The sequence below is a fragment of the Struthio camelus genome, chromosome 17 (assembly GCF_040807025.1).
Source record: "Struthio camelus isolate bStrCam1 chromosome 17, bStrCam1.hap1, whole genome shotgun sequence".
NCBI classification, from domain to species: Eukaryota; Metazoa; Chordata; class Aves; order Struthioniformes; family Struthionidae; genus Struthio; species Struthio camelus.
Window position 1 is genome coordinate 5,341,300 of NC_090958.1, and position 18,139 is coordinate 5,359,438.

Consider the following 18,139-nt stretch of genomic DNA (forward strand, 5'->3'; position numbering starts at 1 on the left):
GGGACGAGCCGCTCGATAGGGGCTGACACCTAAAGGAGTTTGCATGCAGCGCCTGGCGCCGGCTGTTGCGCTCTGAAAGCGGCCGCCGCGTGCTCGGTGAACGGCTGCGTAAAATCACGTGCCCGGCGGTGGGCGTTCGCCGCGGCATCGCTTCCCGGGAGCCGCGCTGGCTTTTTGGGGCAGCCGCGCCAGCCCGGGGGGAGCAACAAGTTGGTGGCTTGCAAAGGGGGCAAGGCTGAAAAGCGGCGATTTAGGAAAGGGCTTTGGGAGCTCACGACCGCTCTAAGGCATCGGTCCTGCCCTGTCTCCCGGCCTGAAAGTCCCAGCCCTGGGGATTTGCAGGCTCGGGTTTCGATGCCGGAGGTGGCAGAGTTTTCCAGCTCTCCCGGGCAACACCGGGGCTGCGATGGGTTTGCTGGCGGCAGAGCGGACTTGCTGTGGGGTTTTGGGGGCCCCCCGACAAACTGGGTTTGTCCTTGCTTGCGTGCAAGGCTGGCTGGGCACCTAAAGGGGCGCTGAGCGTGGTCATGAAGGGCTACTTGCAAAACCTTGCAAGCCAAAAAAACCAAACCAGAGCCCGAGCGGGTGTTTTGCAAGCTGCCTGCTCCCCCGTCGCGGGCGCTTCGCAGCCTCCCCCGAGCTGGATTCTCATTTAGTTGCTTGTCGGGCCGTGACCGGAAGGAAGCGGTGCCGAAAGCTCAGCGGCCGCGCGTCGGCAGGGATCGCCGAGATCGCTACGGCCCCTTCTGCAGGCGCGGCGGCTTTTAAAAGCTTTGCTGCGCTTTCCGTTGTGCCCCGGTTGCTTCTCCATCCGCGTTTCGGTGTCATCGGCGGGGGGGCCGTCGCCTTGCGCCGCCCTTTGTCCGAGCCCTTGAGAACCTGCCAGTTCCTGAAGACATGTGAGATACAGTTTAATGGGCGGATTAGCACAGGCCGGTTCCCCCCGGATGACCCCCCCCCCCCAAATTACCAGAAGCGAGTTAGAGCTTGGCCGCCCTCCAGGAGGGGCTCTGCTGTTGTCTCATGACTTCGCTGCGTTGATTTGGAAGCTTTAATTAAGCTGCTGCTCTTCCTTGGAAAAAGTCCCCCTGAAGCGTCGGCAATAGCGTTGCTTTTTTCGCTGGCGAAGCGGCCGAGCCGGGCTCCGTCCCGCCGCCTCCGGCCGGGGCGCCCGGCTGGGTTTGGGAGCGACGGGACGCCCCTTTCCCTTCGGACCGTCGAGCCGGTGGTTATTCCCGCGGGGGCGACGCCGGCTCCGAGCTCGTGGCCGTCCCACACCGCAGCCCTACTGGTATTCGTCCTGCTTTCGAAGCCAGAGACCTTTAACCCCAGGTTAAAAAGGTTAAAAAGCCTAATTTGGGAACTAATTAGGTTAGAAAGACTAATTTGGGAAGGGTCCCGGAGGAGGGAAGCTTTCCGCGAGCTGGGCTGTCTCGGCCGGGGGATGCTGGCTGCCGCAAGGGAGGAATTGGGAGCAAACCAGGAAATTCTGGCGCGCCGCTGGGCGAATCCGGGACGCGCGGGCTCGGGGCCGTTCTCATGCCGTTGCTCAGGGACGGCGTCTAGGAAACCCGGGGCAGGTAGGAAGATGCCTAAAAACTATGGAGCTGCACCAGTCTGGGGAGAAACTGGATCAGGGAAAAGGCCTGGACCTGGAAAAGGATGACGGTGCGCAATAGGGTAGAGGTACCAAATCGTGCGAGGTCTGGAGTAAGGGACAGAGATTTATTCCTGGCAGCGCTCGCTCTCATCGAGGTTTTGGAGCTTTTTCAGATGGTTTTGTGGCTGATCCCCCAGCATCCTCCCACTCGTGACATAAAAGCCCTTGCTCGGCCTCCCGGGGGGGCCAGCGCCCCGGCTCTGCCCGCGGGAAAGGACCCGCGTGCGGGTCCCCAGCAGCTCCTTGTTGCTCCATGGGGCTGCCGCCCCCTTCCCAGCGCCGTGCGCCTGTGGGTGGGCTTGCACACCTGGAGCCTCGGGCTTTGGTAGACGTGTCCCCTTCCTGGTTTCCCCCCCCACTTTATTATTTATTTATTTATTCATTTATTTAACTCCGCTCCCTTTGCCAGGAAGACACGGTGCAGAATTGGAGCCTGGGTCGGGGGAGAGGAGTTCTCATGCACTTGATGCATGCCCTGGCCCGGAGCGATGGGATATGCCCCCGTGCTCGTTGGCACAGGGGGGATGCTGGATCGTCAAAGCAGTTGCCTAATGAGCCCTAATGCTCCCCGAGAGGCAGGCGTGGAAGCTCAGGACTTGAACGTGAAGGTTTTGAGGTCCCACTGGGGGGGGGGTCCCCTCACCCTGGGACGCCGACGGCCGGAGCCGCGCTCCGCCGCGGCCGCCCCGATGCACCGACCCGCTCCCTGCGGCCGGGCGAAGAGGGACGAGGGCCAGCGCTGGCCGTAGGGGCCCGTGGGGGAGTCCCTCCGCCGACCCCATCGGTCACCCTGTTGGAGAGCGGCGTTGGTGGGTCTGCCTGCGTTGGAGTTTTTTTTTTTTTTTCCAGAGAAACGAGGAAGGAGAAAAGTAGATCTCTGCCCAAAATCACTCATCCTTCCTAATAACGAGAGCTGTCACCAGCCCTGCTCGGCGAGGAAATGATGCTCTCGGGAAACGGTTGGTCTGGAACTGATTTATGGGTGGAAAAAAAAATAAATAAGATTAGCGGCTAATCGCTGCGTGGCAGGAAGCTCTTTGGGCCAAAGGTCTCGCCGGGGAGCCGAGGCCGGGGTGGCGCGGCGGGGAGCGGGGCCGGCCGGCCTCGGCGCTGCCGCGCTGGGCTCGGCGCGGGAGCCGGCCCGGCCGCGGGTCATGCTCTTGCCGCGACCCGCTCCGTCGAGGCGCCCCGCTCCAGCGGCCGAGCTCTCGCCGAGACGCCCGAGCCGGCAGCGGCTTTTCCTGCCCGAGGAAACAATTAGCCCGTCAGAGGCTAATGAAGGGCTGCGAAGGGGCTCGAGCCCCGAGCCTGGGACGGCGCGGCGCTTCGGGGCAGGGGTTTAGCGGCGCCCGAAAGCCACGGCTCGGTCCTGGCTGGTCGGCGTTGCGAAGCTCTGGGTGCGAGGTCCGCGTACCGCTCGGGTCCCGCCCGAGGCGCCGGGCCAGGGCCAAAGCGATGGCTCGTCCTTGCCGCAGCCCCAGGCAGGCGGGAGAAAGGGGCTGGCGCTGGGCGTCCGCACCTCTCGCGCTCTGTAGCGCTCGGCGGTTGACGGCCAGCGCTCCGGTTTGCCCGGGCCGAGGAAACGGCGTGTTAAATCAGACTGGCTTAACGGGCGTCTTGCGTGGCTGCAGCGAGCGGCTGCTGCATGGGAGCTGCGAAGGAGCCTTTCCCCAGCCCAGCGCCGGGAACTTCTGCTGCTCCCGCGGTTCCCGCGCTTCGGTGCAGTGAGTTCCTCGGTTCCCTGCTCGGGCCCTGGGGTGGATGGAGGTGCCTGCGGTGACGTTGACGTTCGGGACGGGGCCGAGGGCTTTGGCCATCCAGGCTCCCAGCGCGGGCGGTGGGGAGCAGCGCTGGACCGAGGAACGGCGGCGCCTCGAGCCGCGGCCAGCTCTGCCGCGGATGGAGATGCGCAGCCAGCAGCCTCCCTCGAGCCTGGAAGCCGTCAGAGACGCCCAAGGCCACCTTGGGTGCTGTAGCGTGCAGTCCGAACCTGATCCGTAAGCCTCTGTGCCTCAGTTTCCCCCCTTTGAAGCAGGGCTGGAGGGGACGCCGATGGGGTCAGTGTGACGCTCGCACTCAGGAAGTGAGTGCTGCCCCGCGGTGGCGGCTTTGGAGCTGGCGACAGCCCTCCCGTCCCCAACGAGGGCAACGCGCTCCCCTGGGGTCTCGTGGGAAGACGTCTGGAGGCGAAAGGGGCTGCCAGCCGTGCTGCGAGAGCGTAACGTAAATCACGAACTGGATGGATGCAGGCAGGTTTGCGTTGAACACCGCCAGCGTTTGTTCCTTCCCAGCAACGGGGTTTGATGCTGCCCCGCGCGGGGTTAGCAGACGGCAAGTGACTTTTGGGGGACGTGGATATGGGAAGCGAGGCCAGGATATAAGGAACGGGGATGACTTTTTAGGCCCGTTTCCAAGCGCGTCAGTGGTTACCGCGTCCGTGCGCACGTACGCCTGCGCTCGGACCTGTCTGGCGTCCGCCCCCCACGAGGCTTTTGAACCACGTGGCCGGTTTCGGCCAAGCGTGGCGGGAGGCAGAGCCCTCGAACGCAGCATGTTCTCGAAGGCTTTATGAGAGCTGGCGACAGTGGATGAATGAGACTCTTTGATGTCACTGGCAAGGGAAAGGTTAATAAAAACCGGTTAATAAAACCTCTGTGGGCGACTGAGGGCATGCGGCGCCTTGGGTGCCCGGTTTGTTCTGCGGGTGCTGCTGTTCCCCTCGGGGCGTTGCTTAGCTCTCTAAATCGCTTAACAAGTGGCCTCTTGGCACGGGAGAAAATACCCCCCCTGCCCGGCTTCCTTGCATTTCACTTTTCTCTCCTTTGACTCCTTCCTCTCCCTTCCAGAGTAAAGAAGAAGAACAAGCCCTTGAACCTCAAGATCCACAACAGCGTGGGAAGCTGCGAGAACATCCCCTCGCAGCGCTCGCCGCTGCTCCCGGAGCGCTCCCTGCGGTCCTTCTTCGTGGGGTACCCGCCTTTCCTGCCCTCCACGCCTCCCGTCCACACCGAAGCCACCTTCTCGGCAAGTAAGTCCAGCCGGCTCGGGGCGGGAGGGCCTCCCCTTTCTCCTTCTCGGTCCTTGGGGAAGGGTGTTTGATGTGCTCTGCTCGAGGCCAAGCATAGGACGTGACCGCGGGGAAACCCTGGGAGTCCGGCTTTGGAGCCACCCATGCATAAATGGTCCCGAGGACGTTGGTGGACTATTGCACAGTTCCCAAAAGATGCCGTTGCCTCTGGGTTGTTGGGGCTGAAACATGCTGGTTTAAGTGCAAGGTGCAAAAGGGGTGACTTGGCGCGCGGTGCCAGGCCTGGTGAGCGGCCGAGGCTCTTTCCGCTCGGTGCTGTTTGCCCTGGGACAGCTTGGGGGCTGCCTCTAGCCCCGGTGGGGAGCTCTGGAGGCCCCTGAGATCCTGGGAGAGCTGAGCCATCTCTCCTCTCCCTGCGTCAAAGATGCGGCCGAAGGTGAGCGCATCCCTCCTATGGGTGCCTTCTTTCGGATACCTCTGGGCTGACGTGTGCAAATATAAACCTGCAAACTTGAATGTGCACACATTTATATATATGTGTGTGTGTGTGTGTATATTATATATAAGATATTTAATATTGAGATATGCAACTGCAGGCAGATATTGTGTAGTATCCCAATAACGCGTGTGTCCGCGTGGGTGCGGGAAGATGGGTAGTTTGATTCGGAGACACTCCACGTGTGAAGGTCGTTTTTCAAGGGCTCCCTCCTAAATCCAGCGGTGAGTTTTGCCTTTGTGCAGTGGTGCTTTTCAGGCCGCCTCGGCCTGAAAATCCCCCCTGAGAGTTTCCAGGCAGTGCCGAAGCTCCGGTGAAGCTGGCCCTGGTGCAAACAGGTCTGGAGCAAACCATGCGCAGGGGCCAGCTGGGAGAAGGTCATCACAGCCTGACCGCATTTCCTGATCTCGGGCCGGCAGCCTGATTAATTCTGTAGGAACTGAAGCTTTTACAAGCCAGGCATGGCTCTCAGACTAAACAAAACCTTCTAGAAAACGTGCGGCAGCTGGTGGAAGCTGGGATTTACTCGTATGGCAGGAGCACCGGCCCTGCAAAGCTGTCGCGCGGAGGGCGAGCTCAGCTAAGCAAACTCCTTCGACTGCGTATTTGCACACGCTTCGGCCACCTTTCTCTCCCCAGAATCACTTTTCTCATCCCTCTCATGGATTTTCTTCTTCCGTTTGTCTCTTACCAGACTGTTCTTTTGGTTCGTTTTCTTCTTTCCCTTCTGTCCGTTTGCTCACCCAAAACGTGGTCCTTCGCCCTCCTCCCGAGTTTGCTGCCGCAGTGAATCAGTGTGACGTTCCTGTTTGCAGCCGCTTGCTCCTCGTTGCCTTCTCCTGCCCAGCCTCAGGCTCCCGTTACCTCCGGCATGTACTTGGAAAACATTTAGTGTGCGGCAGGTAAAGCAATACTTAGGACGATATTTCCAAAAGTGCCAAGCACTGTGACTTAAAAACACCCTCTGAGGGTCCAGGTGATTAAAAGCAGCAGCACCACCTTGTCTACCCTTTAGCTCCAGCACCTGCAGCGCTGCGCCATCCTGTTGCATTAGTGGGAAGCGCTCTGGAAAGCTGAGTTTCCCGGTGCCGAGGCCACGGGGCGAGCTTTGCCGCCTGCCCCGGCGCTGGGTTTGCACGCGCTGGGTGCCGGTGTGCCGGAGCGGCTCCCTTGCCCAGCGCCTGGCTTGCCCACGGGAATGCCTCCTCGCAGCCGTGCCTCTCCGCACGGCAAAGACCTTGTGATTTCTCTCTATTTTTTTTACCCCAATCAGCTGCTGTTTGGAATTGTTGAAGGGGCCTCGAGGCGCTTCTTGGCATCCTTTTACTCCTATTTCTGTGGGTTTGGGGACAATGGGACCTGGCAGGAGCTCTGAGGGCAGGCGATGTTATTTATAGAGAGATGTCCAACTACCTGACTCTTACTGGCACAGCCAGCAGATTTGCCTGGAGTGAGGGTATTTTTGTGTATCGTTCTTCCCCCTGCGGCATCGGATGAGTCTAACTTGCTGCCCGCAACGAGGGGGACCAGAAACCAAGAAATAAAGCCCGTTCTCAGCAAACCATCGATGTGTCGTGTTGCATTAGGTTTCTTCATGCATCAGTGTTGGATTACATCCCGTGGTGTGATAACCTGATGCAATGTGGCATAACAGGAGCGCGCTACAATGAGAAGTGATGGACTAGCGAGTGACTGACGCTGCTGGAGAGGTGACTTTTTCCATTTCCCTCCCCTTGGTCCTCTAGCTTTGATGGCTGCTGCAAACATTCACATTTGCAGGTAGACAGGAGCCATTGGGAGAGCGAATTGGTTGCACCGCTCAGTGGATCTCTGTCCGTGGGTTTTAGCAACAGGCAAGCTGGTAGCTCGGTAGCCAAAACCTTGGGGCAGGTTGTGCTGGGCTGTCCTCTGCGGCGAGGAGAAACGCTTCATGCCTGGCTGAGCCCTGGGCTGGGTGCAGCCCTTCCTGGCTCCCTATAGAGTTTTGACCCTATAGGAAAAACAGGCACGTCCTGCAGCCAGCTGCCAGCTGCTGGTCCGCTGTCCTCTGACGCCTGGGGACGGCAGAGGTGTGGACAAGGATGGCTCCCCAGCCTCGGCGGGGAGCGGAGGCTGGTTGTGCAGGGAGAGGCGATTATGCGATGGGTTTAATGGAGCTTGAAGCCAGGGTTCATTACATCGCAGGGAGAAGATGAGTTACGCCAAGCGGTGCTGGAGCAAATTTGTTTGTGGGGAGGAGTGAATATCTCTGCAGCTTGCCTTGGGCCCCGGGGAGTTTGCTAGGATGTGTTGCTGTAACAGGAATTACGTGGCTTCAACTCGCGCTGTGCTGTCCCCCTCTCCAGCACACAGCCTCTCACTTCCCCTTGGGCTCTTGCACCCCAAGCCCTTGTCTGGGGCACCCTGCGTGCATTTTCGGATGGCGAGATCATCCCTTGGGGTGCCTTGTGGGTCAAGGCGTGGGAATTGCACCTTGCCTGGCCCAGCACCTCCTGCCTCCAGGGCTGCTGGTGTTTCTTGTTGCCTTTGAACGGCAGTGTCGTGCCTACCCCAGGCAACGTCGCGGCAGCCCTGCCTGCTGCGAGCCGTCCGCCTCTGTCCCTGGCCTCGAGGAGAGACGCGGACGCGTGTCGGCAGCGATCCTTGCCGTGTAGCTTTCCCAAGGAGCAGGCATGCCAAAGCCTTCAAAAATCCCATTGGAAAAGGCCTCTTCCCTTTTTCTCATCGTGTTGTTGGATCGGCAAGTCGGCACTTATTACGAGCTGGACTGACGTGGAATTGCTTGTCTAAGTTGCCGAAACAAAAAATGTTGTTCCTGTCGTATTAAGATGCCAGAAAACAGCCTCGCGAGCCCTTTCCAAGACCCCTATCTCTCAGGCTGAAGGATACTGTCTCTCGATTTCTTTTCAACGCCCGGCTCGTCTTGCAGTTTGTGGCAGGAGCATGCTCCCATCTGAATTGTCTCTGGTCCTTATCAGATCTCCGTGATGTGGTCTTGGATGTTCTGTTTTATTTTTAATGGCAGATTTGCCCTGATTGGGCTGCATTTTCACAGCTGCACAGCTCCGGAGAGCTAGGGAGAGGGCAGGCAATCAGCTGCAGAAAGACTCGTTCTTTCTTTCTCAGGCAGCACAAATCCTGCCGGAGGGGTGAGCAGGCAGGATTTCCTTCAGGCAGGTCCCGGAGCCCCAGGAATTTTGATTTTCAATTGTAGCGGGTCGAATTTGATTTTTTTACTTATCAGCTCTTGAAGGGGAAGCAGAAAGGGGAAAGTAATGACTTTGGGGCTGTAACTTAGCCCTGCAATAGCACAGACCTGTGGCTTTTCAGGGATTTGCTTTTGCTGAGCCACGATGAAAGACAGGGTGCTGGTGCAGTCTTTGCTGGGCCAATTGTATTCTTGTTGAGGAGCCAGAAGATCCCTCTGCCTTTAGGATGTGTTCTCCTCCAGGCTCTTTCTCCAAGAAGCACTGGTAGAGCTGGATCTTTTTTCTTTTTTTCCTCTATTGGCTGCGAAGTCTCTTCTGTTTCATTTGACCGGCTCTGTGCTTGCTTTGCAGGATTCGGCCCCAGAAACAAGCAGTGGCATCTGGTGATCCTGAGGAACTTTTCAGCCACTGATATAGTTTATATTTGTAAGTAGTGCTGCTTGTAACACAGCTTACGGATCCTAGCATCCCTGCGAGCTAGGGAGGAGAGCCATCTCTTGAGAATGTGGGAGAGAAGACAATTTGTCCTGGCTGGATCCAAGGACCATCTCTTGGTGCATCTGGTCACTCCCTGTGACCAAGCGACAGCCAGAGCTGTACTGTTAACTTAGAGATGGCATTTAGGAGTCAACTGCCCATGACTTTGCTAGAACCACCCAGAAATCAGGTCGTATCTTTTACTCTTTATTGTAATAGTCCAGTATATCCCGTGCTGCTTCATCTCTCTTATCTGACTGACCTGGAGCTGGTTGGCATCGCTCTCATGCCTGTGCCCTTTGCTTGTCCTCTGCCCTGCTGCAAGCCCAGCCAGAGCGCTTTCATGGTGTGGATCAAGCTGCTCGCTTGACATTCTCCAGGATGGGCCAACAGCATAGTTTCCTCCTTAAACTGTTTAAAAAAGGGGAGGGGGGGCAAAAAATCACAGAATCACAGAATCGTTTAGGTTGGAAGGGACCTCTGGAGATCAGCTAGTCCAACCTCCCTGCTCAAGCAGGGTCCTCTAGAGCATATTTCCCAGGATCACATCCAGACGGGTTTTGAAAATCTCCAGGGAAGGAGACTCCACTACCTCTCTGGGCAACCTGTTCCAGTGCTCTGTCAACCTTCCAGTGAAGAAGTTTTTTCTCAGGTTCAGATGGAACTTCCTGTGGTTCAGTTTCTGCCCGTTGCCTCTTGTTCTGTTGCTGGGCACCACGGAGAAGAGGCTGGCCTCATCCTCTTGACACCCTCCCTTCAGATACTTATACACGTTGATCAGATCACCTCTCAGTCTTCTCTTCTCCAGGCTGAACAGGCCCAGCTCTCGCAGTCTTTCTTCATAGGAGAGGTGCTCCAGTCCCCTCACCATCTTTGTAGCCCTCCGCTGGACTCTCTCCAGTAGCGCCATGTCTCTCTTGTACTGGGGAGCCCAGAATTGGACACAGTACTCCAGGTGAGGCCTCCCCAGGGCTGAGTAGAGGGGCAGGATCACCTCCCTCCACCTGCTGGCAACACTCTGCCAGGAGACCATTGGCCTTCTTGGCCACAAGGCCACACTGCTGGCTCATGCTTAACTTGTTGTCCACCAGCACTCCCAGGTCCTTCTCGGCAGAGCTACTTTCCAGCAGGTCAACCCCCAGCCTGTACTGGTGCAGGGGATTATTTCTCCCTAGGGGCAGGACCTTGCACTTGCCTTTGTTGAACTTCAGGAGGTTCCTCTCCGCCCACCTCTCCAGCCTGTCCAGGTCCCTCTGCATGGCAGCACAGTCTTCTGGTGTGTTAGCCTCTCCTCCCAGTTTAGTATCATCAGCAAACTTGCTGAGAGTGCACTCTGTCCCTTCCTCCAGGTCATTGATGAATATATTGAACAAGACTGGACCCAGGACTGACCCCTGGGGGACACCACTAGCCACAGGCCTCCAACTTGACTCTGCGCCATTCACCACAACCCTCAGAGCTCGGCCATCCAGCCAGTTCTCAAGCCACCTCACTGTCCACTCATCCAACCCACACTTCCTGAGCTTACCTAGGAGGATGTGATGGGAGACAGTGTCAAAAGCCTTGCTGAAGTCCAGGTAGACAACATCCACTGCTCTGCCCTCATCTACCCAGCCAGTCATTCTGTCATAGAAGGCTATCAGATTGGTCAAGCATGATTTCCCTTTGGTGAATCCATGCTGACTACTCCTGATCACCTTCTTGTCCTCCAGATGCTTAGTGATGACCTTCAGGATGAGCTGTTCCATCACCTTTCCCAGGATGGAGGTGAGGCTGACAGGCCTGTAGTTTCCTGGCTCCTCCTTCTTGCCCTTTTTGAAGACTGGCGTGACATTGGCTTTCTTCCAGTCCTCAGGCACCTCTCCTGATCTCCAGGACCTTTCCAAGATGATGGAGAGTGGCCTAGCGATAACATCCGCCAGCTCCCTCAGCACTCGTGGGTGCATCCCATCGGGGCCCATGGATTTATGGATGTCAAGTTTGGACAAAAGATCTCTAACCTGATCCTCCTCGACCAAGGGAGAGTCTTCCTTTCTCCAGCCTTCCTCTCTTGTCTCCAAGGTCTGGAATCCCTGAGGACTGGCCTTAGCAGTGAAGACTGAAGCAAAGAAGGCATTCAATAACTCTGCCTTCTCTGTATCCTTTGTCACCAGGGCACCCGCCCCATTCAGCAGCGGGCCCACGTTTTCCCTAGTCTTCCTTTTGCTATTGATGTATTTGAAGAAGGCCTTCTTGTTGTCCTTGACATCCCTTGCCAGATTTAATTCCAACTGGGCCTTAGCCTTCCTTGTCGCATCCCTGCACGCTCTGACAACGTCCCTGTATTCCTCCCAAGTGGCCTGTCCCCTTTTCCACATTCTGTGTGCTTCCTTCTTCTGTTGGAGTTTGGCCAGGAGTTCCTTGCTCATCCATGCAGGTCTCCTGCTGAATCCGCTTTGCTGGACTTCTTCCTCAGAGGGATGCACTGATCTTGAGCCTGGAGGAAGTGATGCTGGAATATTAACCAGCTTTCTTGGACCCCTCTTCCCCCCAGGGCCCTACCCCATGAGATTCCCCTAAGTAGGTCCCTGAAGAGGCCACGGTTAGCTCTCCTGAAGTCCAGCGTTGCAATCCTACTTATTGCCCTGCTCCCTCCTCATAGGATCTTGAACTCCACCATCTCATGGTCACTGCAGCCAAGGCTGCCCCCAACCTTCACCTCTCCAACTAGACCTTCTTTGTTTGTTAGTACAAGGTCTAGCATTGCACCTCTCCTCGTTGGCGTCTCCACCACCCGAGTCAAGAAATTATCATCAATGCTTTGCAGGAACCTCTTTGACTGTTTGTGCCTAGCTGTGCTGTCTTCCCAACAGATGTCAGGGTGGTTGAAGTCTCCCATGAGAACCAGGGCCTGTGATTGTGAGGCTACTTCCAGCTGTCGGTAGAAGGCCTCATCGATGACTTCCTCCTGGTCAGGTGGCCTATAGTCACACAACAGTGTCACCCATGTTACCCTGCCCTTTAATCCTTACCCATAGGCTCTCAACTTGCTCTTCATCCACCTCGAGGCAGAGCTCCATACATTCTAGCTGCTCCCTCACATAAAGAGCAACTCCACCACCTCGCCTTCCTGGCCTGTCTTTCCTAAAAAGCACATAAAAAGCACAAACAAAATGCTTTCCTAAAAAGCACATAAAAAGCACAAACAAATGTTTGTGCTTTCCTAAAAAGCACAAACAAAAAACGTTGCATGTCCCTTTGCTGTGCTAGAACAGAAAAATGAACTCTTTCTCCAGCCGACTGAACTGTTTCACATTTGGGTCTGTAGTGTGGAGACCCTCCTGGAGGCCTGCCCCCCAGGAGGTGAACGTTGGCTGGCTCTTCGCGTCTCTGTGCGTGGCCCAGCTTTAGCCTTGGTGACTATGGAGAGAGTCTTGAGGGAGCTGCTTTCTCCCCGGGCTTATACTTGCAAATGTCACTTGCAGATCCATTTAATCCTAATGATTCCAGGGTCTGCAAGAAATGCTGATGTGGTCTTGAAGGCAGAACAGGGGAGAGTGGGCTGTGGCAGGTCTGAGACCCCACGGGGCAGGGAACTGGTTGGATTGTGGCCCCTCGCTGGTGATGCTCCTGCTGTAGGAGTAGGGACAGAGCTGGAAGGGGTCCCAGCTCATGCCTGGGAGAAGGCTCTCTCTCCACTCCAGTGTGGTGGTCACTGTGACTTTCAGCACCCAAAGGCACATTGTAGGGACTGTCCCCACCACATGCCCTTCCTCCAGCCGTAGCCGATGTCTGACACTGCAGAAGGAAAAGAGCAGTCAACGCAATGCAACCCAGCTGGTTAGGCTGCTTCTCTTGGATCTTGTTCCTGGCTCTACCTACTGGCTGTGTGACCAAGGACTAGCAGCATCTGTGGCACAGGGCTCTGATTCTGCCTCCAGTAAGTAGCCTGGCCTTGCCTTCCTGGTGTTTAGGGTTGTCACACGGTGTTGGCCAAGCAAGCTGCAAGTGCTGAGATACCACCAGTGCTGCTTGCACTGTTTTCGAGTCCCCTGAGCTGCTGCGAAGGAGCCCTGCACAGGGCTGGCCTCGAGGCACACTTGGCAGTCCATCAAAGGCTGAGAGGAGGGAATTGGGGAGCTAAGATCATTTAGTGGATCTAGCCCTGAGGATCCTTGAGCCTTGCCTCTGGTTGGACACAAAACAGCTCTTGCGTCTTGGGTATGTGTTGCTCCTTTTTGTAGACCAAGAGCTGATTCTGGTGTGAGATACTGGTTAAGATACTTATTCCTTGCTTCCCCTCCAGGGAGACCTGGAGGGAGCAGCGCCCCACCGAGGCAGACCACCCAGTTTGACCAAGAGCTGATTCTGGTCTGATTCTGGGGGGGCAAGATAAGCGTTTCAGGGAAGTTTCCTGGGGAAGAGTGACAACAGGGCCAACCTACATGAGACTTCCCTCTACCACTATTCCAGCCCGACCTGCTTTTAGCAGGGGACTTCAGGAGTCATATGTTGTTTTTTTGTATTTAGTGACCATCAGTGGCTTTCTTCTGCCTGAGCTTGTCCTCTTCCCCCTTGCGCTCATGGAAAGGCACCCAGGACACCCTGCACAAACACCTGCATAGCCGCGTTTGCACCTGATGGCAAGCCCTACCTGGACCTCCTCAGGCAGCGGCTTTGATTTTTGCAGCTTTGGCCAAGTGGAGCAAAGGCAGCCTGCAGCCAGCCATGGCCGAGGGCCAGTCACTTTGATGCAGGCTGCCCCGAAGTGGATCAGCGCCCTGTTGTGTGTGGCAGGTGGGTTTACAGTGTTTCGACATCCGTAACGATGGACCTGCCATCGGGCTACTCCTAACAGCAGCGCTGCAGAAAGATGCTGCCAAAGTCGCCTCCCGAGTCTCGAGGAATTCCTATTCCGGCGATGTTATGCCGAGCAGGAAGAATGCAGCTCTGTCTGTTTAATTGACCCTGCAAGGCTCAACGAGGAAAAGATCACAATACGAGCATTTAAGCCAGTGAAGTGACTGAACGTGACATTCCAGCTATATAAATAGGATTGAAGATGAACTGCCATTATTATCAAGTGACTTCTGTTTTCTTACCGGGGAGAGAATCAGAGAGAGAACTGCTCTGCCTCGTTCGCCTCGGCTGCTTTTGATGAGCTGACTGACGGGCAAAGGCTGCGATTTCATTTCAGCCCGCTGCATCGGCAAGCTTCCTTCTGCCCCTATTGAGGATAACACAGAAACGCTGTGGCAGGGTGTAACGTGAGTCTAGGCAAATCTGAACTCCTGCTATCTGGTTTTGGATGGAGCTGTGATTGCCCATTTCAACTCTCTTGTACGTAATAATCGGAGAGGCAGGTCACCCCTTTTTTAGCTTGAAGCCTGCGCAAATTTTGTATTGCCGGGGGAAAGCTGCCAGTGCTAGTGCTCTGAGCATTACTGTAGCTGCCTTTTTCTGCTGTTTGGAGATGTCCAGGCTGTGGCCACTTTTGGCCCGAGACCTGGTTCTTCCCGAGCGAGGGCCACGCTCCTTGGCCAGAGCATGGGCTGAGGCGTCTCGTGGAGGGTGCCTACACCCTCAGGTGCCTCCACCCTCGGGTGCCTCCCTGGGCATGAAGCTCTTTCAGAATCTCTGATGACCATTGCTGTGGGGAGAAGGGTTCCGTCTTTGGCACATGGTTTCCTCACCACTCAAGGTGTGGGTCTGGATGATGGGTACTGGTGCTGGCACGATTCGAGGCATGGCCAGTGACCGTGCCTCAGCTGTGCTTATCACAATTTTCTCGCTTGAGCACCGTTTTTGTTCAGGGAGGTGAGCGTGGCATCTGGCTTGCAGCACGTCAGTCCAGTGTCACTGCCTGGTGGCTGTAGATAGATTCGTTGCAGTGGAGGAGAAGGAAACTTTCATCCCTCCCACCAGGAAAGAAGGTTATTTGAATAGTGACAAAAGCCACATGAGCAGTCCTGTCCCAGCTCATGGATTGCACATCTGTTGCTTGCAGAGTGCTCAGAGCTGGGATTTACTCTCTGCAGAGTAGGGCCTGGCCCAATTTTGTGCTGGTACCAGGGTGAGGACCCTGAGCCAAGGTAGAAATGTCCTCCTGCGGGGGCATGGAGCTGATTCTCCTGTTATCCTCCCCACAGTGCCCTCCCTGTGGGCCGTGTTGTTGGGGCTGAACACAGAGAAGCCTCTTTGGCCGTGCCTGGCTGCCAAGGCCCAGGGATGGGCAATGAGATGATGACGAGCTGCCTGTGGCATCCTGATGAACAATGTCTGCGCAAGCCGCGTTTCTGAGGATGGAGGCTGGTTGGATGGGAATATGGGGCAGAAATGTAGATGGTGGCTTTCTTCACGTTGTCCCACAGAGCCTCCCATTTGTGGTGTTCCCAACTCACAAGAACAGCTGTTCCCCAGCTGCGGGCCCACCTTGGGGATGGTCCTGCCTCCCTTTACCAGGGAGAGCTCTGTACCTGCAGTGAAGTCAAGGCGAAGGCACTCTCTAGCAGGACTGGCCTCAGTCTTCAAGGTCAAGACCATATGCGAGAGCTAGTGGTTGGCAGTTGACCTCTGAAGCAACTGGGCTGTGAATGAAGAGCTGCTGTTGAGATGAGCTGGTTGGCATGTGGGCTCCACCACTTGGAGATGTTTTTTAAGTTTTGCTGGCAAGGGTATGAGCCGAAGGGTAGCATGATCTGGTCATGGTTGAGTGAGAACACTGATTGCTAGCCTGGAGCACGTGTTTTGCCAAACTGGTGGTGTGGCTATAGAGCAGTCTTGAGTGAAGGCCCCTCGCAGGAGCAGCCTCACAAGCAGACCTCCAGCCCGGAGTTCAAGGTGCTGCCGAAGTACAAAGTCTCATTGTTGCTCTTTGGCTTTGCAATGAGTCGTTCCAGGGCTTCTTTCCAAGTTTATTTCCATCAATTTTATCCATCCCATGCATAATGCTAAAATAGGCTCGCATTGTTTATTGTAGTAGGAGGAGGAGGGTTTGTTTATCTGGCTGTCACCATGATGGATAACAAATTCATACAAATTCCCTGGGCAGCCAGAAAGGTGCCAGCAGAGGAACGAGGAGGATAGCATGCCAAAACACCACCACAATAGATGCAATTCAGCGCATCTAGAAACGACTTCGAGGGCAGCCACTTTTGTTGGTGAAAGAGTAGGGCCCCCACCTCCACTCGGAGACGGTGGACAAGTGGCATCATCCTTGCGGTGCCTGCAGCACCCTTGCGCTGTTGGCCGGGAGCAATGATCCAGGTGGTTTTGGGGAGGGCACTGGGGGCTTGGTGAGCCCCCAGGACTTTGCCTCCCTCCTCGTCCTACCTCTGCTGCTCCCAGGGAGGTTAGAAGGTGGAGACAGGCGGAGCTCTGGCTCCCTTCCCGCCTGCCCTAGACGGGGATGGGGACCCTCTGAGCAGAGCCCGTCAAACTGGGTGGTCTGCCTCGGTGGGGCGCTGCTCCCTCCAGGTCTCCCTGGAGGGGAAGCAAGGAATAAGTATCTTAACCAGCATCCAAAAGGATTTTGGGCTGTTTGTGCGAGGGTGGTGGAGGCAATGCCGTGTGGCTGCCTGGCCTCCTGGGTGAGAGCCAGCTGGTGGGTGAAGATATTCTTGGTCCTGCCCCAGTGCCAGGCCGTCACCAGGTCCGTTCGGGTGTATAAGCCCAGAGGGGTCATTTGGGGAGGGTGCAGGCGTGGGAGAATCACTCGCTCATCCCATCCCAGCAGCCCCTTGCCGTGGGTGCTGCAGGGCCACCCTGGGGCGGGGGGACATCTCGCACGGGGGCACCCTCGGGTGCCGCGCCGGGCTGGCGTGCAGCAGAGCGGGAAGCCAGGGCAGCGCGCCGGGTCACGGCAGGCGTCACGGCCGAGGCGCTCGCTCTGCAGCGCCCGCGCCGCTGCCCCGGCCGCGCGCGAGTGCCACTCAGGCGGCCGCGCTGGCTGTCACAGCTGCCTGTCACCGGGGCTCGCGGGGCTCCGCCGCTGCCTCCGCTGTCAGAGAAGTGCCGAACGCGGCTGTCACCCTCCCCCTCGGCCCCGGCCGGCGCTTTCCTCCCTCCTCTCGGCGCCTTTGATCCCCGTCAAGCGCAGGCTGTTGACTCGAGGATAAACTGCGCGGCGCGAGAGCCGCGACCTTTGCCGGGCGGCCCCTTGCCCGCCGCCTCCGCTTTGGGTGCCGTGCAACCCTTTTCCCGAGCCGGCAGCTCAGTTCCCAGGGCAGTCGCATCCGGAGCGCGCTCCCGCTCCTCGCCTGCTCGTGGCTCTGGCTTTCTGGCCAAGGAATATCTTCCCCTCTTCCAGACGGGGGTTGCCGGTTGCCTGGTCCGGCTGCTCCCGCCGGCGCGGCCGCTTTTGTGACGGGGGAAGCGGGACCGAGGTTTTTTGCTCTCTGCTTTGGGCCGTGCCAGGCTGTGGGCTTTTATGGAGATGTTAACGCGGAGTTTTTGCAAATGCAGCGCCTGCTCTGCGAGCGCAGCCCCCAGGGACGCGGCGCGGTGTCTTTGCACTTCTTCACCTGCTTGGGCGAACATCTCGTTGTTGTGCCCCGCGTCGCCGTCCCTCCTCTCCCGCGCGTAGCCCTGGGCTAAGGGCGGGCGCGGAGAAGCGGCCGCCGCCGCGGGTTCGAGGGGACGGTCTCCCTTGGCCTTCGAGGCGCCCCAAATGCTCGGGGCCGTAACTGCAAGCTCTCCTGCGCCCTCCTGCCCGCTGCTTTTGTTGTGTTTTCCCTCCTGCAAACAGCAGGTCTAGCGTTACAATCGCCGATTCTTCAGACAGCGCTCGCCGCGATGAAAATAATTAACGGTGAATCACGGCGGTCTCGTTTCGGTTAGGAGGTTAAAAGCCCCGATACACTTTAATAAACGTTGCACCGAGCACATTTAGAAAGTAATTAAAAGCCTCAGCCATCTTTCCGCATCTCCCCCTCCCCACGACGGCAGGATTTAATTGAGGCCAGCTGAAAGTTAGTCGGAATAAATTGCGGATGATAAAGCGGAGGTTGTAATTTAATTCTGGGAAAGGAGCTGGTCTGGCCCGGGTGTTCAGCGAGGACGTGTCGGCGGGGGGAGAGCGGCTTTTATTTGCGTAATAGGATTTACTGCGGAGCAAACGACCTTTTGGAGAGAGCAGCCCTTGCGCCGGCGGGGCCACCTCGTGCTGGGGTGACGGGAAGGGGTGGGACGCTGCCGAGCGCCGAGCCGCCGGCCCGTGGCAAGCGTGGACCGTGCTGCGCGAGGCCGGTCGTGCCGGGAGGGCAGGTGACGGGCAGGAGCCGGCGCGGCGC

At 57.2% G+C, this 18,139-nt stretch overlaps 1 protein-coding gene across 2 annotated transcripts in view; it reads left to right on the top strand.

The window, feature by feature from the left end:
* Nucleotides 1–18,139, top strand: part of KSR2 (kinase suppressor of ras 2) — a 98,094-nt gene that overhangs the window by 24,239 nt on the left and 55,716 nt on the right. For both annotated transcript variants that reach the window (XM_068911145.1, XM_068911146.1), the window contains exon 5: nt 4,507–4,688. In XM_068911145.1, the coding sequence (XP_068767246.1) occupies nt 4,507–4,688 (182 nt within the window). The remainder of the gene's footprint in view (nt 1–4,506; nt 4,689–18,139) is intronic.